The sequence below is a fragment of the Ambystoma mexicanum genome, chromosome 5p (genome assembly GCF_040938575.1).
Source record: "Ambystoma mexicanum isolate Mex_15411 chromosome 5p, UKY_AmexF1_1, whole genome shotgun sequence".
NCBI lineage: Eukaryota > Metazoa > Chordata > Amphibia > Caudata > Ambystomatidae > Ambystoma > Ambystoma mexicanum.
The window spans coordinates 158,897,733-158,924,725 of NC_090930.1; the positions used below are offsets into that span (position 1 = coordinate 158,897,733).

General features: G+C 46.2%; 1 protein-coding gene across 1 annotated transcript in view; it reads left to right on the plus strand.

Annotated features, from left to right (window-relative positions):
• SLC16A2 (solute carrier family 16 member 2) overlaps positions 1–26,993 on the plus strand; it is an 803,764-nt gene that overhangs the window by 637,623 nt on the left and 139,148 nt on the right. Inside the window, exon 4 of the mRNA XM_069612570.1 lies at positions 12,495–12,635. Within this exon, the coding sequence (XP_069468671.1) occupies positions 12,495–12,635 (141 nt within the window). The remainder of the gene's footprint in view (positions 1–12,494; positions 12,636–26,993) is intronic.

Consider the following 26,993-nt stretch of genomic DNA (forward strand, 5'->3'; position numbering starts at 1 on the left):
ACTAGGAGGCCGGCTGAGCTTGATCTAAGGGCGTGAGTGGGGTGATAAGGTATACATTTTTCTTGAAGATATTGCGGTCCAGTTTTATGTAGTGCTCGATGGGTGAGGCATAAGGTTTTGAAGGCCACTCTACGGGCTACTGGAAGCCAGTGCAGTGTATTGAGGGCTGGGGATACATGGTCTCTTGGACCGAGCGCGACTAGCACTTTGGCCGCCGCGTTTTGTGCTCTTTGGAGTTTATTCAGTTGGTAGGCATGAATTCCGAGGTATAGGGGGTTTCCGTAGTCCAGTCTTGATATGACGATTGATTGGACCGCGGAAACTCTGTTGGGAAATGAGAGATATGGAAAGATGCGCCTAACGTTTTTGAGGTGGTAGTGGCAGGACTTTGAGACATTGTTGACTTGGCGCGAGAGTGTTAGGTCGGAGTCAAGGGTGCATCAAAGATTTTTTACTGTGTTGGAGGGTGTCGGTGAGTTGCCCATGGCGGGTGGCCAGGGTAGTGGGTGCGGTAGAAGATCAGAGTTGCCGCAAACCATGATTTCTGTTTTGGATGGGTTTAACAAGAGGTGGCTTTGGGTCATCCAGCGTTCTATGTTCAGGAGGCAGGATGCAATATCAGGTCGGGAGTTGGGTTTTGCGTTCAGGATTTTTAGAATTAGTTGAGTGTCGTCGGCGTAATTGTAACACAGGATGTTGTGTGAACGAATTATTGGTGGGAGGATGATCAGGTAGAGATTGAACAGGAGGGCAGATAGACATGCTCCTTGTGGGACTCCTGTGTCGACTGGTTGGGCTTGGGAGGTAAAGTCGGAGAGTGTCGTTATTTGGTGCCTGTCTTTGAGGAACGAAGCTATCCATTTAAGGGCGGTTTCACGTATCCCTAGGGAGTGGAGGCGGTCCAGGAGGATTGAGTGATTGATCGTGTCAAAGGCGGCCGATAGGTCGAGAAGGATTAGAGCGGCGCATCCCGCGGAGTCAGCTGTCATTTTAAGGTCATCCCAGATCGAGGTTAGGGTGGTTTCAGTTCCATGACGGGTTCTGAATCCTGATTGGGCGGGGTCCAGGAGATTGTTGGCTTCAACAAAGGCATTTAGTTGGGAGTAGGCGGTTCGGTCAATGAGTTTTGCAAGGAACCTGGTGTTTGAGATGGGGCGGTAGTTTTTGGGCTCGAGAGGGTCGAGCAAAGGTTTTTTAATTAGAGGTTTGACGTGCACCAATTTGAATGCGTCTGGAAAGATACCAGCGGAAAGGGAGGCATTTATGATAGATCTTGCGTGTTCTCCTGTGCAGGTGGAGGCAAAGATTTCTTTTAGGGTTGTGGCTGGGCAGGGGTCCAATGGTGATCCAGATGGTTTGTGGGCGGATAGGAGCTTGAGGAATTCTTCTGGTGATATTGGACTGAAGGATTCGAACGTTGGTTGCGTAGAGGTCGCAGCTGATGGGCTGGCCGGTACGGGCGGAGGATTGCCAGGTGGCTGTAAGAGAGCCAGTTTGGTGGTTAGAGTTTTTGTCCTTTCGATAGCCGTGGAGTAAAAGTGGAGGGAGAGAGAGTCACACAGTGATTGTGACGCGGTCGGGATGGTTGTGTTACAAGCCGGATTGGTGAATTCAGAGATAATTTTGTGAAGTTCTTTGCTTTGGTTTTTGCAGTTTAGGATTCGGGAGTTGTAGTGTGCCTTTTTTGCTTTCCGGATTTCGGCTTTGTACCGATACAGGTGTCGGGGTAAGGAGGTCTTGCTCTCATGGGTTTTCTCTTTCTGCCATTTGCGTTCTAGGTATTTGTATTGTCGTTTAGTGGTCTTCAGCTCAGGGGTGAACCATCTGGGGAAAAGGCCACGGCGGGTTGATGGTTTGCACGAGGGGGTGAGCCGCATCAGAGATGCGTTGAGCCATGAATCAAAGGCCTCAGGGGTTAGTTGGTTGTTGAGATAGCAGGTAGGTGGTGGAGACTGGAGGAGTGCCTCGGCTAGGTCCGGGATGATTATTAGTTTCTTCCAGCATTTGCGTATGTTTGGAGGTTCAGATGCGAGTACAGGAAGGGGTTCGGGTGAGTGGATGGCGAACGAGAGAATGAAGTGATCGGACCAGATGACAGGGGTGGGCGGCATTAGATGGGTCAGGGAGTTGGAGCTAAAGATGGCATCTAGGGTGTGTCCTTTATAGAGAGTCGGGCCGTTTATGTGGGGTTGGAGATTAATTGCATCTAAACCGTCAACCAGGGAGTATGTCATAGGGTTGGTGGGGATGTCGAGCCATATGTTGAAGTCTCCAAGAAGGATGAGGTTGGGATGGTTTAGTTGGAAGGTGGCAATAGAGTCGCAAAGGTTGTTTGCGAAGTGTCTATCGTAGCCAGGGGGCCTGTAGATTATTAGGAAGCTGTGTGAGAGCGACGGGGAGAGGGATAGTTTAACGAGGAGAGAATCGCAGGATGGAATGGAGGGTTGGTTGTCGATGATTGAGGCGCGGAAGAGAGATTTGAAGACGAATGCTATCCCCCCTCCCCTGGACGGATGGTTCAGTGGGATGAGGGAGTAGTCAGGCGGAAAGGCTTCATTAGCGATTCGGCCGAAGTCGTCAGAGATCCAGGTTTCAGTGATGAAAACTAGGTCTGGTTTGACTGAGACGAGGAGATCAAAGATGCAATGTCTGTTTTTTGCCACAGATCGGGCGTTAAATAGGGTGCAGTTCACATCGGCAGCCAAGGATGGTCTTGGTGCTGGAGCGGGATGGGGCGATGGAGGAGAGGGTGGACGGAGGTGGGTAGGGTGGGTGATGATAGATGGGAATAGTGGGCGAGCAGAGAGATTGGCAGGCTTCGGGTGGGGTTGGAAGGCTGCGTGTGATGGGATGATCGGGTTTGGGTTGGGGGATTTGAAGGAGGGGTGTTGGCGGTTATGAGTTTCAGTTGCAGGTGATGTGAAATCGAGGGAGAGGGGTTTCAGGCAGGGAGAAGCCATGGGGGAAGGAGGAGTTTGCGGGATAGAGGTGATGGGTCGAGACAAGGGAGGTGAGGAGTGCTGAGAGATTGAAGGGGACAAGGAACGTTTCCTCTTTAGTTTCTTTGCTGCGACTGGTGTGTGGGAGAGAGTAGGGGGGTCGGAGGGGGAGAGGAATGCAGCTTCAGTTCTTGCTAGGGCTAGGCGTGCAGTTTTTAGGGAGGGGAAAGGGTGAGGTCGGGGGGAGGGTGGCAGGGGTATGAGGGGAGGGTGGGAGGTGGGAGAATGCAGGGTGGGGTGTGCCAGGAATTATAGTGAGGGGAGCGGGTATGGGTAATGCTGGTGGGAGGTGGGTTGGGTTCAGGGGATGAGTGGTCTTGGGGTGAGTGGTTCGCCATCGTGCCCCCCTGGCTTGGTGTTTGGAGAGGGGAAAGGCAGGGAGTGCGAAGGAGGTTGGAGAGATTTGGGAGGGGGGGGCGGGAGGGAAGGCAGATAGGAGAGTGGGGGTGGTCCACGGGGTTTGTTTCTGACTGACTCTTGAGGAGTGGGTGCACTCATGATTGGTGCGAGCTTTTAGGTTGATTTAGGAGGGCTTTCTGATTGTAGTTCTGAGGAGCGGTGGTGGTGACACTCTTTTAGGCACACCTCAAGGTTCAATTGCTTGAAGATGATACTAGACTATTGGTGGTTTTCTAGATAGAATTGTAAACAGAGGTGATTTTAGTTTATTGGGTACACTTCTAAGTTCACCTGTACACAGAGAAGATATTCGGTCAGCCTCTAGATTCAATTTGCTTAGAGGGGGTATTAGATTATTAGTCACAATTTTAGATTCTATATTACACAGCTACACTGTTAGTTATACTATTTGGATTGAATAGGGCACGGTAGTGGTGGACTTCTTTCAATTCATCTTTATGCAGGGAGGGTATTAGGCATGGATATAAATCAACTTTGTAGATTATTAGTCACCGATTTAGATTCTAAATTACACAGCTATACTGTTGGTTATTTCTAAATCTGAGTTTCACAGAGAGGTTGTTGAGCACACTTCTAAATTCAACTATCACCGATAGTCAATTGGGTTCACTTAATAAATGTATAGACAGGCTATGTGCTATGGAGGGAGTTGTTTCCAGTCACCTGCCAGCAAAATCAAGTGCAAAAAATACAAGTACCAGAATCCTCAGAACTAATTAACTTGCCACACCTGAAAAAGAAATGCAGACCTGCCTGAAATAACTAAGAAACTCAGCCTCCCTGAAGATTGATGAAGTCATGAGAACGTGCTTTAGGAGGAGGAGCTAAAGACTGGTAAAAGAGCACCTGCCTTAACATCTTTAAACATGATACCACAGAGACACCATGGGCCTCATTCCGAGATTGGAGGTAGTCATGGCGCTATTTGTGCCATGACTGCCTCCAATACCGGTACCGGCACCGGTCTCGTTCAATGGGGACTTACCGGTGTAGTCCGACCTTTGTGGGACCGGTAAGTCCCCATTGAAAAAACCATTCCCCATTCCCAATTGAGCCCCTATAGGGCTCAATGGGAATGGGGAAGTAGCTAATAATGGTACTGCAATTTGCGGTACCGTTATTAGCTCTGAAGTCCCTTAACGGGTCCTGTCCTTAACACCTGGTCAGACCAGGCAGTAAGGAAGGGACCCGCTAAGGGACCTCGTAGTAGGGTGATAAGGGATTACCGGCACCGGTCTCCTTACCAGTGCCCGGTATCCCTTACCGCCCTACTCGGAATGAGGCCCCATGTTTTCAGGTGGGGCTTCCTTTTAGTAGACTAATGCATTCTGGGAATTGAAGTCCTAAATTAGCACTAGGTAGCAATGATTTGTAAAAGAAATGTCCAGGGAAGGAAATATGTTATGCAGAATGAACAACTACAAAATACGGAACACCTGTAATCTCTAGGGGTATTGTAGTCCTTCCTCTCTTCCCCATGAAAACATAGGAAGTCCAATCACATGAAATCTGACTATAATAGCATGGATTATTTGAAACAATATTTATTAGTACCCAGGGTAAAGCGCGGACCAATCAGCTCACTCGGATCCTGGGCTGAAACTAACAATCCAAGCCAGCATTCAAAGAGAGTGGAGAGCTTCACGCACCCATTTGCATTTCCCTGCTTTACGCTTTCAATGGCCCTATCCCTATCCTCTGACCGCCCGGCTGCCTCCCCCAACTCACACCTCCTTACCTCTGTTTTTGGGGTTTTCCCACGTGATCCCATGTTATTTGCTGCTTCCTCCTCTGATCCGCTTTCTTCAGCGTGCCTGGCCATGGACATGAAAAAGTGCCTCTGCTCTGAGCTCCTTCTTCCATTTTAATGCCAGTCATATATATCACAACCCACGTGCTTACTGCACTTTATTCTTTCGGGTAAATACGCAATGTGTGCCTCAGGAGTTTACCCCGGATGCTAATAGCAATAACACTCGCGGCAGAGGAATTGATCAACCGGTAATAATCCTCTCTTTGCTCAGGCCTTTCAATTCGACCGGCCAATCACGCCTGCCAATGCATGTATTATTGTGTAATCGGAAACTTTCCCGGTTATAAACATATACTGGAAACACATTTGGGGTCGACCTTCCTCTCAGCTGTTTGGTGGGTCTCCCGAGACACATGTATGAGGACACAGGACACTTCCCTGGGGTTGACGAGGAGTGCTTTGGTCAGGCATCTTTTGGTAGCTAAGCATGTGTCTCTGGCTCAGTTTTGCAAGACAAAGGGACGGCCTACAATCACTGCAGGATGGACTGGAATTCAGCAGGTGGTGCATATGGAAACAATTGAGACTATTTTGGAATAACCTCCCTGCCTCCCTGAAACTTGAGGAGAACCATCTACGGTTCCGGAAGCACCTCAAAACCTTCCTCTTTGCTTCTGCTTTCTCTCCTCCTCTCCCCTGCTTAATTCCTGGCTGAACTGTACTGGTTACCTGGGCACCCTCTGATCTCGGGCCCAAGTCCCCTCCCCTGCCAGTTGCACACCTGCACTGCCTCCCTGGTAACCCCTGCACTTGGGGACTGTTTTCTGTATCCCTACAGTCCCCCACCAGCACTTGACACCTGATGTCTGCACTTACCCTTACAGTTGCCACCAGCTGGCCCTACTTCTCACATTGTTTATTTTTTCCCCCATGTACTGCACTGTCTCCACCCTTCTCTGCACTTTTCCTCTTCCGCCTTCCCATACACTTGTGCGATCTAAATGACACTTGGCCTAGTAGCGTCGCGCCTTGAAACACTTGCGTATAGGTGCGTTATAAATGCCTTATCATATCATATCATATTATATCATTAAAAATGGATTCTCTAAATATTTGAAAATAAGGAGCCCATATATCATATTGGACAACAAATCGGATATGTTTAGACTACATGCTTCAGGATTTCTTACTAGTGGGTTGGCAGCTAGATAATGTGCTTTGAAATTGTGTTGACCTCAGACTACTCCGCTTAAGATAATTCTGGAGTGAGGTTATGCATATCCTTATATACGTGAAAGATGTGGTTATCTTGAAACTGACTGACCTGCCTTCATTCTCTTGTCTACATGTCCTTTATTTTTTAAAAGCCCAAGACATGAAGTGTCTGTGGAATATATTCCTTGAAATCATTAATTAACTGTTTTTTTAATACAAATCTGTCACAGCACATCAATTTATTGTTTTTCAAACACTATACAACTTTTTTCATTCAATAAAAACATCTTGTTAAAGAATAAATGAATCTGAAAACTTTCCATATGTTAACTGGCTATTGATTGGCAAAACCAACCATTTACTAAAACTGGAAACAAGTTGAAGCCATTTTTAATTAATAAAGAAGTCATTCATCTGATTGTCTTAATCAGAGTGTTCCATAGAATCTTGCAGGGGGGTGTAGGAACAGATGGGTAGTGATCATTGCCCTTAACTACCTCCAAATGGTGCCCGTTTCTCAAGCGCAGGAGTTTGTAACATTCAGCTTGCCAGATGGTTTGGACTTTGACTCCCAAGATACCTCACCATTACCAATGCAGACTGATGGCAATTGTAGTCCATTATAGTCCAAATCGTCGGAAGAGTAAAAGGTGTCATACTTGTGTGAAGGATTGCCATCTGGCAAGGGTGTATAAGCCCTCTCTCTTTTTGATTTTTATCAAGAATAAAAGGATGCAGGTAATTCCATCTCAGAAAGGGTGGTCTGCTAACCAGACCCACTTTTCATCAAACTCTGTGCCAAAAGCTTGGTGTACACTTCTGTCCCTCTGCATCAGTATCCTGATCGGCAGTGCCTGCTCTTTAGTGGTAGAGAGCAAGTTAGGTGGTCACAGGTGCCCTGTTCGATAGCTGCGGTGACAGCAAAGGCAATGAAGTGCAGGGTCTGCATTTAAAATCTACACCTCTGTTCCAATACTACATATTTTTGTGGGCTACAATCCTGGTGGCAGTTTGATCATCAAAAAACAACAGCCCTACCTGAGTTTTGGGTTTCCCGGCTGGTACGTTACATAATTATTATAACCACCTCAGATCTGCATCATACATATTGTTAACACTGCAGACCTAGGCCAGCCATGGAGAGGATGTGAGAATTCTCACTACACTGGCTTGTCTCTGCTGCAACTAGCAGGACAGTAGCCAGTGGGAGCTGCCTCTCTTTGATCCTTTGTGAGGAAAGGTAACACCTCTCTCCACCCCAAAAGGCTCTCAGCAGCAGCATGCTTTAGAGGACACCCACTAAACACAAGGATTAGCCTCTCCCAGGGTGTGGCATACCAAAAGAGCTTTAATGCTACGAGTGTAGCAAGAAGGAGTTCAGCATGAATGAGGACGGATTGCACCATCTTGCATTTCTCTGTACCTCTCCTTCCTTCTTGTCTCCTACACTTCTTTTAGCAAAAAGCTCTTTGGGTTTGATGCAGCCAGGCAAGGACCTCTTGTCACAAAGAGAGGGATTGGACACCTTAAAGCAGACTTGCTTTCTTCCAATGTGGCTTTTTGCCTGTAAAAGAGGGGGTATCCCATACTTTCATTTGTTCCCTTTGGACAATCTAGGATTTAAGAAAGAATTCATGTGGGTCTATTTTAGGAGCATTGATCATTCCAAAGTCCTCAGCAATTGAGCTGAAGACGGAGTCCTCTAAGGTAGGGACAGCCTCTGATCCCTAAAAACACCCATTGGGGGTGACTCTTGCTGTAGACCAAGGCCTGCCATTCTGCTTGCAAACCACTCTTGGCTGTGAGAACAGAGGCAGAAAAGATTCACCTGGTCCTTTAAACTGTCTGTAGTGGATCTCAGATTATCCTGAGAGCCAGAACAGCCAGGATGCCTGTATTCACTTCATCACATTGAGCGAACTGCATTCAAGCCATGTTCACCAAATTTGAACCAGAAGGATCCAACATTTATGCCTTTGGCACTCACTTGGTCTTCAATCCTCTGTGTTCGTATCATCAAAATAAGCGGAACACTGCATCAACCCGCCAGAACCCTGTGTGAGGCAGGCATGGTATCACAAGTAGAAACTGACACGAGCGCTGCAAGTTTCAAAACGTTTATTGATGGTTGAAAAGGGGTTGGAAAACTCCTATCTTGCCATTGGAGTATTCTCGACCATCAAACAAAATGAAACTACAGTCCTAGTCAATCCTTAGTCAAAATAAAATGGCCTATACTAATAAACCTAATGCATGCCCTCTTTCTAATACTATAAACGTGTAAAGTGAATGTGTAATGCAAAAAGGAAAATCAGTGTTCAAAAGAAATGTCATTATGGCTGAGTAAACTCCCTTCCGCACGTTTTGTAGCATGGGGAAAGGTGGCACACTTGGACCTTGTGACACACTTTGGCTTCGGACACAAGGATGCTGTTTGTTTTGTGGATAAGGGCTCACTTGTGGTAACCAGAAGGAAAAAAACTTTTGTTGATTTGTATTACAAGGTAAAAGGTGACCTGGGCTGGAGTGAGAGAAAGCAGAGAGGTCCAGCGGATAAACTAGTGACTTTTACTGCAGCGGATAAACTAGTGACTTTTAGTTCAGTAAAAGTCACTAGTTTATCCGCTGGACCTCTCTGCTTTCTCTCACTCCAGCCCAGGTCACCTTTTACCTTGTAATACAAATCAACAAAAGTGTTTTTCCTTCTGGTTACCACAACTCAGTACAGGTTTCCCTCCGCCGGGCTCAAACCTTTCAATCACAATTTGTGGGGGTTCCCTTCCCCAAGCTTCAATCACACCTTGATAGGCTTCCCTCCATCGGGCTCAAGCCTCCTTTCACTTTCCTTCTGCTGTCAAAGACTTTTGAAACTGCAAGGCTTTTGCTCTTACCTCGGCATGACCACTTCGACCTTCTTTCCTCAAACATCACTTTTCATCTCCTACACCAAGGCCCCTTGGTAAATGTAGTTTTGAGCACAGTACTTATTTCAAAGTTCAAGGATCAAACCTAACTAAAGTTCAACTCTTGCATCTAAGTTTCTTTCTCTTCACGCCGCATCTACTGCATCAGACATTTCACAGAGACTTTCAATTGGGCAATATTCTTTGGCCGGACCACTCTATTACTTTGTATCTTTAATTTACAGTTCTTTACAATGCTTTGCTTTCTCTTGCATCTTATCGGCATTCATGCAACCTTGATTCGTAGGATACTGTTGCCATCAAGTTTCATTAACACACACCAGACTTGTATTGCTTTCAAACCACTCTCCGGCTGTGTTAAGTCATTTTCATCTTTCGTGGCTTTGATCCTGAAGTCACGGCTGATACCACAACTGCCTCTGCACCTCCCCAACTCTGCCGTTCACCTGGGAGGGTGGCTGCTACAAAAACACAAAAGAGGTTTGTCTCTTCTCTCTGGCTGGGCTTCCTTGCACAACCTTCATGGCCCTTCGGAGGTAACGATCTCTCGCTGGGGTGGCCAAGATTTCTCAGTACCTCTGTTCCGTCCCTCAGCCTGTCTTTCTGCTCCACCTGGTTCATCGTTACCCTAGAAGAACTGTTCCTTCTTGTACATAACCATGCGCAGAGTGTGTCTCAGTGTTCCACCTTTTAATCATGTGGGGAGAGTTAATAGGTACCAGGTGTTTGTAATTATGGTCAAGTGCGTGATACTGCCTGATCTTATTAGTGGGACAAGTCCAATGTATTGCATGGATGGTATTCCTTTCAGCCTCAAACCTCCTCTTCCTCGGCTCAGTGTTTGTGTGGAAAGGGGGGTTCTAGGAAGTTGGAATATCCTATAAAATAGGATGGGATGGGTGTATTTGAAAGGGGGGATACCATGTCTCTCCATTAGGCATTCCTACCCCACTCCCCGAGGACCCCTCACCCAGGTGATCCTCCCACACTTGTTCACCCACAGGGTCTGGATCCAAAGGTGATGGCTGTGCCCTGGCCACCTGAGTAAGGGATCCCCAGGGTGTAGGCAGTGAAACACCCTCTCGTTCACACCTGCCACTTGTCCGGCTTGAGCATGAGCGCCAAGTGTAGATAACTTAGAAATGCTGCCTTGTACTAATCACTGAATCATTATACCGTATCTCTCCAGCTCTGAAATCCCTTCGTTGGCTCCCTGTGGTTGAAAGGATTAAATTTGAAACCCTTTGCATTGTCCACAAGGCTTTCTGGGGCCTGGATCCAAATTACCGTCAACTATCCCTCCGTAAATACCTCCCCTCCAGAGCCCTTCGCTCCTCTACCTCTAACTCCCTCAGGGTCAGTCGTTTTTCAAAGAAACAAGCTAGTGGTAGATCTCTGTCTTCGGTGAGGGCCTCCCCCTGGAACTGCCTACATGCCACCTTGACACATGAGGAGAACCATCTACAGTTCCGGAAGCTCCTCAAGACCTTCCTCTTCGCCTCTGCCTTTGCCCCTATTCTCCGCTGCTGATCTGCTTTCTCTCTCGGCAATGCTGCACCTGGCCACCCTCTGTCCTTCGGGCCCAGGTACCTGTTCACCCTGCCATCCTTCTGCACTGCCTCCGGGCCACCCCTTGCACTGGGGCCTATATCTGTACCCATACAGGTCCCCCCACTCTTGTTCTGCACTTATCAGATACTCCCTATTTGACTAACCTTGCACTTGGCCACTCACAGGCTGCACTACCACTGTTTTGGATCACCTTATTTATTTATTTACTTATCATTTATCTTGTCCTCTCCCTTTCCCCTTCCCCATGCACTTGCGCGTTCTCAATGTCACTGGGCCTAGTAAGATTGTTGTTTTTGTTTTCTCCCCTGTTCCCCTCCCTTTGCCTGGTCGTGCTCTGAAACACCTGTGTACGAGCGCGATATAAATAAAATATCATATCATATCATATCACCAGGACTTTGCATTGCAGCTCGACTCGGACCACTGGACCATTGCATTACACATTGTCTCAACCCAGCGGTATTCACAGTGGTCGAAGTGTACGAAAAGAAGTAGTGGAACTTTGTTCTCTACTTGCCTGCACCGTTCCCCACAGACGCCATCACGGCGCCCCCTCCCATGCACAATAAAAACCCCAAAACACATGTGCCTGCTCTTTCAGGAAATGTTCTGTGCAGTGCACCGAAAGTGCAAGATTCAACTTCTTCCTACACTTTTTTTTTAAAACGAAACCGATCCGGAACGGTTTCTTTTTCAAATAAAAGTATAGGAACAGTAAAACGTAATTAAAAGAAGTAGAGGAACACTGCTCCCGACCACTCCCGCCAACTTCGACCATTGGGTATTTTAGAATCACGCTTGATCGTCAAATCCCTCCTGGTGATCCATTTGAACTGAATCACTCAACAGCGCCTTGAAACGCACAGCAAACTCGTTGTAATCACTCATTTGGGATCGGTGCAATTCGGCACCCTAACCCCTGTTCAACCCAGCAAGCACCACTGTCCGAACTCCGGTTCAACACTATTGAAGCAACAAAGATTGGAATCAGGCCCTTTAAGTGACCATGTGCCCCAGATCCAACTTTTAGGGCTCTAGAGAATGGTTTATCCCTTTTGACCTCCTTGTTGCATTTCCAACCTGTTTTTCCTCCTTGCTAAGTATTCTGCATTTCTCTGACTTCCTTTTATATGGGTGGGTCTTTATAGTATTTTTGATAGTTGAGTGTACAGTTGATTTGTGTAATTAAAATATACATTTTAATAGAATCTTAGTTGGACATTCTTTTTTTTTTTGGAACTGTTGTACAATTGGTGATAGGGTTGCTACTGGATCACCTTCCCAAAGCCTTCCCATCGGCCCACATTACCACAAAAGGCAAAGGAGCTGTATCTCTTAGCTCTGCCTGTTTTACTTTTATGATTGGGATCACTGTAGGTTTGTAGAAGTGCGGGTACTGTGTAGACAGTTCAGGCACTACCCGCCCTGAACCTCCTGTAGAGCATAAGTCAATTTGTCACAACCTGTGCTGCTGATTTTTTTTGGGGTGCATTTTCCAAGTATGGATGCTTCAAATTTCCAACTAACCAATTTTGCTTGCCCGTTGCCCAAACTGCATGGTTCAAATCGTTTGGCAAAAAAATGTACTCACTTTTTTGCTTTTCCCTTTAGATGAAACATGTTGAGCAGAGGTTTCATGGAGAACCAGAATGGATCCTTTTGGTATGCATTGGAGCGACTTCAGGAATCGGAAGGCTGGCTTCAGGCAGAATCGGGGACTGCATTCCTGGATTAAGAAAGATTTACTTGCAGGTACTGCGCGCATGCTGCTCTTACTACTGACTAAAGCCAATCTCGCAATGGGGAGTGGGCTGGACGGAGCAGTTCCAAGTTCGTCGAACATCGTTTGCACCAAATATCACGCTTTGTTATGTTTTTAACCTACTCTCGCTCTCTCCACCTTCCCCAAAACCCGGGATCCTCAGGGCAAATATAAAACGGGCACCCGCGATTTGAGTGCCCGGGTTTGGGGCCCTCAGGGCATATCGCTCGGGGCCTAATTTACAATGACCTGCACTGGAGTAAATAACGAGAGGCCAGTGAGTATCTCAGGTTTGCACCTGCTAGCTTGTACCTGATTTGCAAACCCTCAACTGGAACACATCTGGAGAGGCCTGGGGCATCTCGGAGATGTTCTTGTGCAAATGCGATACATAATGATTTGCAGGTTTAGGCTTTCTGGCTTGTAACAGAAATATCAGCTTTTCATGTCCCACTTTATGCTGGATTATAATTGTTCTTTTATAACGTGCTTAAAGCCAACGAGTGGTTTCTAAGTGCAGGATCTGTATTCAAACCTGTGTTCTGCTGTGTTGTCTTGCTTCCAAGACAAACGTGTTGTCCCTGAGCTATCCTCCCTCACCTAAGCGTGTTACTGCTAATTGAATTCAATGTAATAGCAGTCAGTCTATTGACCTTTGTAAAGATAAAGGGCATCATCATGAGTTTGGCAGTAGCCCTTACATGCGGCGGTAGCGCTGTTACCGCCGCATTTAAGGGTCTGCCAAATCACGGCTTCGGCTGATTTCCCCCCAGCTCTGAGCTGGGGGGAAATCTGACGAGTATTTGCCGATTTCGGCGCGTTTACCTTCGGCGGGAATTCCGCCAGCGGTAAAAGTGCAAAATGTCCCCATTGAGCCCAATGGGGAATGGGCTCAATGGGAAATGGACAATTCCCGTTCCGCCAAACCCGTGATCCGGCACTAATAGCGTCGGTGGGTTTGGCGTTAGGGCTAATAATGCCAGTGCTTTTAGCGCCGGCGTTACCGCCAAACTCGTGATGAGGCCCATAGTCTTGAGGTATCTCTGGCAGGAATCCCACTTGCAAAGTGCAGGCTGCCCCCATGTGGTGGGCCAGCAATGAACCAGTGACACATCCACTCGATAGAATCAGCTACAAGGCAGCAGGGGCAAATCTGAATCCCTCATGGGGATCTTCTGATTTCCAACAGTGCACATCTATGAGAATCAGGCACTGCAGGTGTTAAGGAGATCTACTGCTTTTATATTTATTTACTTATTTGTTTATTTTGTAATTCGTATAGCGCACCAAACCCGGAGGCATCTGGGCGCTGAATCTATTAAAGAAATGCCCTTTACATTGCAAGAGGATGAGGCTTCACATTCCAGAGTTTAGCGCCTATCAGCAGATTTGGGAAGAGTAGCAGTAGAGCGATAACATCCATTCTTGGAGCTCTTTTAATGATAATATTACCAGTTTCTATATGGCAATAGCTCACCCGAGGGCATCAAAGCACTGTAATACTAGTTGATATCATTACCCAATGTGTGGTACTCAATATATCTACCTTGGGCACCCGCCGGGATAAGAACCGGCAACAGCAGGCTATGCACAAATGCCAGACACGAGTCCTCAGCTGAGCGGCTTCAAGAGCTTGAGTATGCACTAAGTTTGGACTCAATAAGTAATGAGGCTAATGTATTCCTCTTTCTGTTAAAAGAAGTATTGAAACAGATGAAACAAAGAGGGGATCATTATAGATTTGCTGAATTTTGACCGAAATCTCTGCTACCGCATGCAGGCATATTGAGTCTGCGCCGGGCTGTGAGACTTCTGCCGGGTTAGTGGTAACGGATGTGGAGCCCCAGAAATACTGTGCAGGGTGTTTCTGAAAATCTGCCTGCATTATATCCATTACATGGTATTTAATCTGTTTCTACCGGGCCGGGAGGATAGCTCAGTGGCAGAGCAACGCAGAGCAGCACAGGTTCAAATCCCGGCCCTGCGCTTAACGACTGGTCTCTGGTATTAAGCACGTTATGATATAATGTTTTATTTGTATTGCCCCCCCTCACAAGTGTTTCAAAGCGTGACGAGGCAAGGGAGAGGGAACAAGGGGGGACAGAAAACGATCTTACTTGGCCCAGTGACATTGAGAACGTGCAAGTGCAGGGGAGGGGGAGGGGGAAAGAGCGAGGGGCAGGGGAGGAGGGGAAAGTGGTGAACTCATGAAAGAACAACAACAGGTAGTGCAGCCAGCAGGTGGTAAGTGCAAGAATAAGGTGTAGACAATGGGTGTCAAAATATGTGCAGGAAGGGGGCTGTAGGGTAACAGATACAGACCCAAGTGCAATGGTTGCCAGGGGACAGTGCAGGTGTGTGGCTGGGAGGGCAAAGAGCTGAGCCCGAAATCAGAGGGTAACCAGGTGCACGGTGCCAAATCAGACAGATCAGCTGGGGAGAGGAAGAGAAAAGCCAGAATAAGAGTTGAGTTGCAAAGGCTTCCTATCAGAATGGGCATGGATTGTGCACAGTAGTTCAGCAGACGAGTAATGAGCATTCCTGTAAAATCCCCAAAAAGACATGCCGCCTTTTGCACCCCCCTTTGAAGATCTCCCTTAATACACAAGCACACCCCCTCACTGCAGTTAAAACACAGGGTTTACACTTCTGTTCTTGTTTAAATATGTACCTCAACATTTTGGGTGGAGGAAAAATAAGAAGATTTATTGATGTAGTATTTGTCCTCACAATCAGGAAGTGTTTACCACGAGCGGTATTCTTAGTAGTGCTGGATGCAGTAAATACGGTATCTACCATAACCAAGTGGGTGGTAAAAACAAATGCTACTAGTCAAAACTCCTGTTTGTGCTCCAACTACAGACCTATCATGAGGGCAAGCGAGGCGCTCACAAAATGTTAGGTAAATCCCTATTCGAAATATTTTATGTCTTGGAATCTGCAAAAGCCAGATATGTTTTAGACAATATTTTAAACTCTGGTGACAACACTATGGCATGAATCTAGATAGTGCTTCTGTCTTCAATAATAATAACAGAATCAGATTTCAATGAGGCGCTCATGTTTCTGCATAGTGCTATGTCTCGGGAAGATAGTTCAGGGGCAACGTGCTCACCTTGGAAGCAAGAGACACGGAGCAACACAGGTTCGATCCCTGGGTCCGCGCTTAGAAACCTAACATATCATATCATATGGTTTTCTATGTAAATCACACAGTTTTTGGTGTTCATGCTTTTGTTATTTATTGGTTACACTTCTCTATCCGAAATGCTGCGCACATATTATTATCATCACATTTTTTCATAGTGCTTAAGGCCAGATTCCTCCTACTTCTAGGCACTATCAACATAGTTGTCACTACCTTAAATAATGGTAATCAATTTATCAATGACTGAAGAATTGTGGTCTGGGCCGCCTTGCCTAGATTCGAACCTGTGACTGTAGGTTGCTAGAAGATATGGAAGAAGAGTGCACAGCGCTCAGAATTACAGTCCCTGGATGCTTACGTCTGTAGCGCATGACGAACAGGAACGTATCTGTGGGTGTGATCAGAAACCATGAGAAGGGCCAGGTGGGGAGCGTGGGCCTCGCTCTTGCCTCCAGCCTATAATACTTCATATCTGGAGCATGACTAGCTGTGAGCTGTGCCCTTTGCCATCTACTTTCTGACTGGACACCTGATAGTGTTACAGCGCGGGCACTGGGGCTAGTAGCACAGGGTTCCTTGTTGCTCAAGTATAGGCTCAACATTATCTTTCTTTCATATGGAGAACTGCAGGAAACATGGCTCAGAGGTGGCACACTCATGTTCTCATGGCGGGTCAGTCAAATGTTCAATTGAGCGCATGTAAGCTTCAGTTAGCTTCTTTACAAGCGTTATCACACACAGCTCCTTTTCCGTGCACATTCTATCACGCAAAGCTCCTATTCTGTGCACATGCTATCATGCACAGCTCCATTTCTGTGCACATTCTATCACGCAAAGCTCCTTTTCCGTGCACATGCTATCACGCGCAGCTCCTTTTCTGTGCACATGCTCTCACGCAAAGCTCCTTTTCTGTACACATTCTATCACGCAAAGCTCCTTTTCTGTGCACATGCTAGCACACATGACTCCTTTTCTGTGCACATGCTAACACACACAGCTCGTTGTCTGTGAACATTATGACACATACAGAACTTTTTCTGTGCACCTTCTAAACCACCCAGCTCCTTTTCTGTGCACATGCTATCACGCACAGCTCCTTTTTTGTGCACATGCTATCATGCGCAGCTCCTTTTCTGTGCACATGCTATCACGCAAAGCTTCTTTTCTGTGCACATGCTATCACGCACAAGTCCTTTTCTGTGCACATTCTATTACGCAAAGCTCCTTTTCTATGCACATGCTATCACACAAAGCTCCTTTTCTGTGCACATGCTATCACGCACAGCTCCTTTTCTGTGCACATGCTATCACGCACAGCTCCTTTTTTGGGCACATTCTATCACGCAAAGCTTCTTTTCTGTGCACATGCTATCACGCACAGCTCCTTTTCTGTGCACATTCTATCACGCAAAGCTCCTTTTCTGTGCACATGCTATCACGCGCAGCTCCTTTTCTGTGCACATTCTATCACGCAAAGCTCCTTTTCTGTGCACATGCTATCACGCACAGCTCCTTTTCTGTGCACATTCTATCATGCAAAGCTCTTTTTCTGTGCACATGCTATCACGTAAAGCTCCTTTTCTGTGCACATTCTATCACGCAAAGCTCCTTTTCTGTGCACATGCTATCACGCACAGCTCCTTTTCTGTGCACATGCTATCACGCGCAGCTCCTTTTCTGTGCACATGCTATCACGCAATGCTCCTTTTCTGTGCACATGCTATCATGCACAGCTCCTTTTCTGTGCACATTCTATCACGCAAAGCTCCTTTTCTATGCACATGCTATCACGCAAAGCTCCTTTACTGTGCACATTCTATCACACAAAGCTCCTTTTCTGTGCACATGCTATCATGCACAGCTCCTTTTCTGTGCACATGCTATCACGCGCAGCTCCTTTTCTGTGCACATGCTATCACGCAAAGCTCCTTGTCTGTGCACATTCTATCACGCAAAGCTCCTTTTCTGTGCACATGCTAGCACACATGACTCCTTTTCTGTGCACATGCTAACAACATCAGCTCCTTGTCTGTGAACATTATGACACATACAGAACTTTTTCTGTGCACCTTCTAAACCACCCAGCTCCTTTTCCGTTCACATTCTATCACACATTGCTCCATTTCCGTGCACATTCTAACACATACAGATACTTTTCTGTGCACATTGTAGCACATTCAGTACCTTTTCTGTGCACACTCTCACACAGAGCTCCTTTTCCATGCGCATTCTATCGCATACAGCTCCTTTTCTGTTCACATTCTCACACACAGCTCCTTTTCCGTGCACATTCTATCACGCACAGCTCCTTTTCCGTGCACATTCTATAACACACAACTCCTTTTCTGTGCACATTCTATAACACACAGCTCCTTTTCTGTGCACATGCTATCACACACAGCTATTTTTCTGTGCTTATTCTTTCAAGCACAGCTCCTTTTCCGTGCACATGCTATCACGCACAGCTCCTTTTCTGTGCACATGCTAGCACACATGACTCCTTTTCTGTGCACATGCTAACACACACAGCTCTTTGTCTGTGAACATTATGGCACATACAGAACTTTTTCTGTGCACCTTCTACACCACCCAGCTCCTTTTCCGTTCACATTCTATCATGCACACAGCTCCTTTTCCGTGCACATTGTATCACGCACAGATCCTTTTCCATGCACATTCTATAACACACAGCTCCTTTTCTGTGCACATTCTATAACACAGAGCTCCTTTTCTGTGCACATGCTATCACACACAGCTATTTTTCTGTGCTCATTCTTTCAAGCACAGCTACTTTTCCGTGCACATGCTAGCATGCACAGATCGTTTTCTGTGCACATGCTAGCACACATGACTCCTTTTCTGTGCACATGCTAACACACACAGCTCCTTGTCTGTGAGTATTATGACACATACAACACTTTTTATGTGCACATTCTAAAACACCCAGCTCCTTTTCCGTTCACAATTCTATCACACATAGCTCCATTTCCGTGCACATTCTAACACATACAGATACTTGTTTGTGCACATTGTAGCACATTCATTGCCTTTTCTGTGCACACTCTCACACAGAGGTCCTTTTCCATGCACATTCTATCGCATACAGCTCCTTTTCTGTTCACATTCTCACACACAGCTCCTGTTCCATGCACATTCTATCACATACATCTCCTTTTCTGTGCACACGCTCTCACACAACACTCCTTTTCTATGCACACTCACACACAGCTCCTTTTCTATGCACATTCTATCGCATACAGCTCCTTTTCTGTTCACATTCTCACACACAGCTCCTGTTCCATGCACATTCTATCACATACAGCTCCGTTTCTGTGCACACGCTCTCACACAACACTCCTTTTCTATGCACACTCACATACAGCTCCTTTTCTGTGCACATTCTAGCATGTGCAGTTCCTTTCTGTGCACATTCTAGCACGTACAGCTCCTTTTCTGTGCACACTCTCTCTCACATACAGCACCTTTTCTGTGCACACTCTCTCTCACATACAGCTCCTTTTCTGTGCACACTCTCTCTCACACACAGCTCCTTTTCCATGCACATTTTATCACAAACAGCTCATTTTCTGTGCACATTGTAGCATGAACAGTTTGTTGGTAGCCTGAATATGAAGTCGCGGGCACGTTTTTTATCTGCAATGTGGAGGATCACACTCTGTTAACGATCCACCCTTAGGGCGCCCCACGGTGCCCCACCGACTGTAAAATGGAGATTCAAAGTATTCAAAATCGTCTGCAAATTGTATTAAACAAATATGTATTCTCATATCAGAGAATCACATGTGTAAAGAATTGTTGGGTCATCTAAGAAGCTCCCCCAACATTTTTCAGAGGGCATCTTGATATGCAAATTTCTGTTGACGCCACATTCAATTGGTGTGTGAAGGAGTCGCCCCACTTTTTTATTAGGACTTGACCCCTGGTTACTCTTATCTAGAGAGATTGTTTACAGAAAAGGTAGCTGGAAGCAGGTTGCAAAACCACCTATATATTTCACAATACAGTTCATGTCCAAAGGGTTATCTCCTTGTGTACATGTCGGCTAGACATGATGGCGGTCAAGTTCAATTTACAACACTGCTTGTGCGGCGGTAGCCTTGACTGTCTAGGAATTTTGTATTGGCTGGACATTGCATAACCAGGACGACGGTCACCTTGGCGTGTCCCCTGCTGTGCGGTGAACTCTATCACCTTCCCTACCAAATAAATCTGGTGTGAAAGTGCAGTGCTACTTAATTTTTCAAACAATTAAAATTCTATTTAAATCCACTTTCAATGCAGAAATGGCTTTTTTGTATTCATTGGATTGCAAGTGTCTTACTTTTGGCTTAATGCACCCAAAACATGTTAATTGGCAATACTCAATGGTTTCGGATTTTTAAAAGAATCCAAAAACAATGGAATCCCTAAAAAATCCTAAGAAAATCAGCGTGCATTGTTTTAGGATCACTTGTGCTTTAATAAGCAATCCTTATAGGTTAATAATCCAAGGACAATAAATCAGTAATTATTTTTTTTTTATCACTTGGTGTTTAAATGCAGAGGAACGATCAATTATTATTACTGCAGAGTTTAAAATCGAAAAACAATGTTAACTACAACACTGCATTTCCACCTACCCAAAAAAAGATTGCTTAGATGTAGCTGCACAGGACAATGGTATGCTGGAAGAGGGCCATGAAAGTGGAGAAAACCTAATTAGATACTAAATGTTGAAACAATTATGCTTGGTGTGAACAATGAAATGAGCAGTGAGCATTATGTACTCACTGATAAAAGCAACCAAATCCCTTTTAACAGACGCATTGGTCAAATATATTTAAAAAAAAATAATTCTTATGTTACCAAAAACAGCCAGGAACCCTCATTGGAGCTATTTATCCATATTCCCCTATCTCATAGGGGTAGTACAAAAAGTACAATAGGTCTTAATCAACCTGTACATCTTAGAAGGATAACAGTATATCAGAAAATATTGCATATCTTTAGTATAGGTTTGCATCATGTGCTTTCTAGTCCAATTACAACAGCAATATATGCTGAATGTGATCATTAGAAATGAACATTGTACAATAAAAAAGGCTAGAGTTTTTTTTTCGAGATAGCTTATTTTGGTATCTAGTCAATTCATCTAAAACCATTCCATCTAATCTCTTTCCATCGAAATGTTTCCATCTCAATAATTTCCATCTAATGCATGTTTTTGGGGGGTAAAGCGTTAATTTTTGTTCAGGTGTGTTTTAAAGGGTAAAAACGGCAGTTGGGGGGGCAAATAAAAAGATAAAAAAGAAACAAAAAATAGACAAAAAGTTGATGGACATTTTTTTGATGGAAAAATGTCCATGGAATGGCATTATATGCAATGGTTTTAGATGAAATGACCATAAACCCTTATTTTTTCTAAGAACGCACACGAAAACGAATCAATGGAAAATAACTGCAACTCAGTGTGACGGCAACGTTCCTGCAGAACAGCTGCAGTGACAATATGCCTCGCCCAATACCAGACCAGGTCCCTATCTTGGTAGGTGACCTTGTTGCTCTCATTCTACGTTTAACCATTTAAAAGGCACGCAATCACCACCTTGAAAAATATTCCTTTTTCGGTCACCTTGCATTCAGCAACCGCCTGGGTAGCTGTACTAAACATGACAACACGACTTGGGGGTGGTTTAAGATGTGCGAGGTGCGGGTCGGTTTTATGATAATACAGTATGGCACTCCATCTTATTGTAGTTCAACAGTGCATTTCTTTAGGTCTGTGGTTTAACATGCATAGAAAAAAAACAACATTGTGCCTTCTGCTTCGTTCAGTGGCTCGTACTTCTCTTGTTGCAGTAATTGTGGGACTCATCCAAAGGAGAGCACCGCAGAGCCACTCTCTGCTTATTTAATGGGAATATCTCTGAAATGCAAGAATGAAGCGCTGTTGAAAGAGTTTCAAAAGATCAAGTAAGACACGTATAACCAATAGGGAGCTCTTGGAGGAACAGTGTTTAACAAGCATTAGAACACTCTAGAAGGGCGTTTGAAGTTTTTGATTGGTCAATCTGCGGCCTATACGAACTGGTATTAATTTGAATTGCAGGTGCTGACCTGTAGTCTTGCCGCTGCTGCCGCCGCCCATTGAAGGCTGTAAAGTGGCTGCGTTGATGTCCTTGTAATTTCGGAACGGAATGAGTTAACTTAAAGAGTTAACGTTCCGTTCCGTATGACATGTTCTAAACCAACGTGTGCCATGTAGCCCCGCCCATTCATTTGAAGCTGGAAGAAACGCTTTCCATTATCAAGGAAAGCGTTTCAAGTTGGCGAGAAGGAGAAGCTGAATGTTTTAGTAAAGTGGAGCGTGCCCTCTCGCATATCGCACCACAATAAAGGAACGTGCAACCTTGCCCTGACGTCCTCCGTGCACCGTTGCAGGGGAATGAGTAATGGAGAAGAACTTGAAAATGTAAGTTGTGCATGATAAGTTCATGTGTGTTCAGATGCACGTTGGAAATGTTTTGCTACTCTATGTGAATGTTCAATGCTTGAATGCATGTTTTTTGTAGTGTGTAAAAAAAAAACACCTGAAATGTGCTTAATTAGAACACTCAGCAGACATACACACACCTGACTCCTGAATTGCATACTCCTCCCACCCAATCACCTTCCAGCACCCTATAAAAAAGCAGACCAAGGCAATGGCAGCAGCATTGTAGCATTTTCAATTTTTTCTGCTTTAATTAAACATGTCTCATTTATTCTACTTTAATAAAACACTGGGGGTGTTCTAATAGCTTTATAGACCTGCAGTTTGGGCCGTACCGGGCGTTATAGTCCCTCATACCTCGTTAACTCCGTCTTCTGGGCCCATAACGCCCAGTACGGCCCTCGCTGCAGGTCTATAAAGCTATATCATAGAATGGAAGTGAGAGAACTGTTTAAAACAGCCAGTCAGAAAAGGACGACACGTTACTGGAATTTGGAGAAGACGTGTGCCAGCTACGGGGACGGTTGTGAGAAATGTAAAGAGGAATGTCCACTGTACCCCCATCGATCAGACCTATTCAAAACATTCTTTCTGAACTGTACTTTATGGCGCTTTCACAGCGTCTAGACAGCCACTAGCCAATTGGAATTCACTTTTCTGCTTTCCATTCATTCTTCTTTGTTAAATATATAAATATAAGATTTAGCAGGTGTCTATCACAGAGGGTGTTGAGTTGCTGATTATAACTTGTTTGGAGTCGTCACAATTCTTAATTTTACAGAGTTCACCCAGACTTTCGAAAATCTGCAGTCTCTCAAATGGGAAGACAGAAGCTGGATTTAATGGAAACTATATGCAATTTTGGCTTTTGGTGGAGAGGGTTCCAACAACAGAATTTTTGCAAAGGGGGGGCTCAGCATGAAAAGGTGTGGAAACCTCTCCTTTAGACGCTGCTCTCGCGCATGGGCTCAGGTAAGAAACTGCTATTGCCAGAGGCTAAAACCACACTTAAGGCATATGGGGGTACAGGGGAAAGTGAGGTGCTTGTTTAGCAGAGGTATTGTCATGCCATCCCAGCGGGAAACATGATGCCAGGACAAAAGCAATGGATAAGATAGCTCTGTGGGTTGAGCGCTCGCTGCTGAGATCTGTGTGTGAAACTTCAGTTGCGAGACAATCATTTTATGTAAATGTCTGATCTATAGTGCTTTGGTGAAAGCTCAATATAAATAACAAATTATTATTTTAACGAAAAGGTGAGGTAGCGGTGTCATTAAACCAAAACTTCAGTATTTTTCCTTGCAACCAGTAGAGGGAAAAATACTTTTGCTTGTGAAAATAAGTGCTGTATTAAGTTACCTGTCATTTGCATAGCACTCGCCTGCCACTGGCATTACCTTGTAGTACTTAGGGCAGTCGCTGTCCCAACTTCCACAGTTCTGGTATCCCGAGGACCGCTGCCCAACAGTGTAGGAAAACTAGTGTACACATTAGTTACACACATCCTGGGAGCATTGCCATTGAAAGTGCGTGCAGATGAGCATACATTTGCAGAACAGACTATCCCAAACTGTGCAGCATGGTCCCAGCTATGGCGTGGTGGGCTTTGCGAGTTGCCAGTGCATGGTGCAGACCATCTGAATGTCTGTTATATGATCATGCCTGTTATATGATCATGCCTGTTATATGATGCTGTGCACCAGTAATAACAGTGCATGTTAGCGATGGCAGGAGAGTTACAGCAGGTAAGCAGTGCTTTTCATGAGTAAGTGCCCTGCTGGTCACCTTGGCCTTTGGCATTGGGATCCTACAGGGAAAGGACCATGAGATGGGCTTGCCGGGCACGCTTGTAGAGTTCTGTGGACTGGCTGGCAGTGCCAGTGATCCAAGACACCCCTGTGGAGTAGTAGCCCCGTTCAGAATGTGTCCTGGATGAGTCTTACAGTCTGCTCACTGAGGGAAAGGACTGTGAAATAACAAAGATGTTCCTCTGTGTTTGTCCCAAGAGATAGTGTTCTCCTGTCCTAGTTTCCTGGCCCCTCCTGCCCTGAAGAGGCTGAATGTGACAAGCTAGATGTTTGCAGAGCAGTTTTAAATCACCTGGAAAGGTATCAGGTTTCGCAGTTCGGATGGCCTCTGTAAAGGCCTCAGTGCCCCTGGCTTGCTGGTGCCTTAGAGAGCTACCACCCGGGCACATGAATGCCCTGGGTCTGGCCTCCTCCCCTCCCCTCCACCCACAGGTCGACAAGGGCTACGACACCTTACTGGGCAGAAGCACAGTGGGTCTCCATGCAGGGCATTTGTATGGTGGCCACTTAACATGACCCAATCACCTTTATTAAGAAACAATGATCTAAGAGGCTTTTTACACTGCGGTTTTGAGTGCCTCATCTCACTACCTCTTTCAGGTCTAATTGGGGCTTATGAATGAATGCTGGTGGAGTGTGCATATTTTATTTTTATTTCATTTGCATTTTTAAAGCACTCACACAGCCCAGGGCATTGAGGCGCTGTTACAGCAATATGTCTCTTAGATGCGTATTTATAACGCGCTTAATACCCAGAGGTTTATAAGTGCGGACCCAGGGATCGAACCTGTGTTGCTTTGTGTCCTTTTGTTTGCAAGGTGAGCACGTTGCCACTGAGCTATCCTCCCCGGACATAGCATCAAGCATCCTGCGCTAGGTTTGTTGTAGGGTCAGTCACCACATAAAATTGATAGTCCTCAAAAGTAAGTACTGGGACGAGGAAGAGGGAAATGGAGGTAATGCTTACTTTAGTTACCAGTCATTTTCATTACTCTTAGTTTTACTCATCCCTGTCATAGTACTATGTCTTGCCTCTACCAGACATCTGGGATTGAAGAGACCTACTCAAAGGTGGTATCTAACTGTCTCCTGATGGAACGAGGGTGTGTGTATAACCAGGGAAGGGGGTACACATCCAGATAGTTCATGGAAAGATGAGGATTCCTGCATGGGAGGTAGAGTTACTTCAAAAATACTGTGGTGAGGAAAAGTATGATTAATGAACTTTTCCGATAAGTAATGCAAGCATCATCACCGACACACTGATTACAGAACAGTAAGGATAGTTGTGGTCATATATTGGGAGATTTACATGGTGTGCAACAGAAATCTGCAATTTGTACAGGCAGAGAAATGAGGAGGTTTCTTCAAAAGGGGTAGGTAACTAAGGGGGATTTAGTTTATTGTAGTGCGTTCTCCGGCACACGCCTATGGGCCATGCCAACGTTTTGGGCTTTTATGAGGTATTGCAAAAATTGGGGCATCAACCCGAGTCAAGCAGCACACAATACCAGTTGTGGACCATATAGCAAAATAAGGAGGGGTATAGGCTGCGTCACAAAGGGGCAAAACATTGGAAAATATACCAGGCATCACACAGGAGAAACAAACACACACACACTCTCCCACCTGCACTCCACCCCTCAACCACACTCCAACCCCTCACACACACCTCACCCACACTCCACTCCCACCCACTCCACTGCCTGTCACTCCACCCACACCCAACCACACACTCCAACCCCTCACATTCAACCCCCACACACACTCCTCTGCCACACACACCACCCCCACACACACTCCACCCATCCACACACACACTACCACCCACACTCCACTCCCTCACATTCCACCCCCACACACTCCACCCCCCACATACAACACCCCACTTCACCACACACTCCACCCCCACACACACACTCTCCCACCTACAAACATACACTCCACCCCTCAACCACACTCCAACCCCTGACACACACCTCACCCACACTCCACTCCCACACACTCCACTGCCTGTCACTCCACCCCTCCACACTCCACCCACACCCCACCACACACTCCACCCCCACACACTCAACCCCCACACACACGCATCTGCCACAAACTCCACCCCCACATACTCCACCCCCCACTTACACACACCACCCCCCACACACACTCCACCCATCCACACACACTACCACCCACACTCCACTCCCTCACACTCCACCCCCACACACTTTCCCCCCACATACACACCCCACTTCACCACACACTCCACCCCCACACACACACCTCAACCCCCACACACACTCTACCCCCCACACACATACTCCACAAACTCCTCCCCCCACATACCTCCATGCATCCACCCACACACAAAAAACAAATTCCACCCCCACCCACTCCACCCCCGCACACACTCCACTCCCCGCACACACTCCACCCCCCACACACACTCAATCCCTCCACATAACCCTTCACCCATACAGACACACATACTCCACCCCCGACACACACTCCACTCAACAGACACACACTTCACCCACATACACTCCCCCCCACATACACTCCACCCCTTCACAAACTCCACCCCCACCCCCAACCCCTCCACCCCCATACACACACCCCACCCTGCACACACTCTACCCCCACACACACTTTATCCCCCCACACACACTCCACCCCCACACACACTCCAGCCCCCACACACAGTCCACGCCAAACACACACTCCACCCCCCACACACACACTCCACACACACACTCCACCCTCCGAGACAAGCACACTCCACCCCCCCACACACACTCACCCCCCCACACGCAGACACTCTACCCTGTGAGAAACCTGAGAGTTTTCTCTCCTTTAGACCTCATGAATCCTTTGTTCAGGGGCAGGGGAGAGCCATCCCGTTTGGATA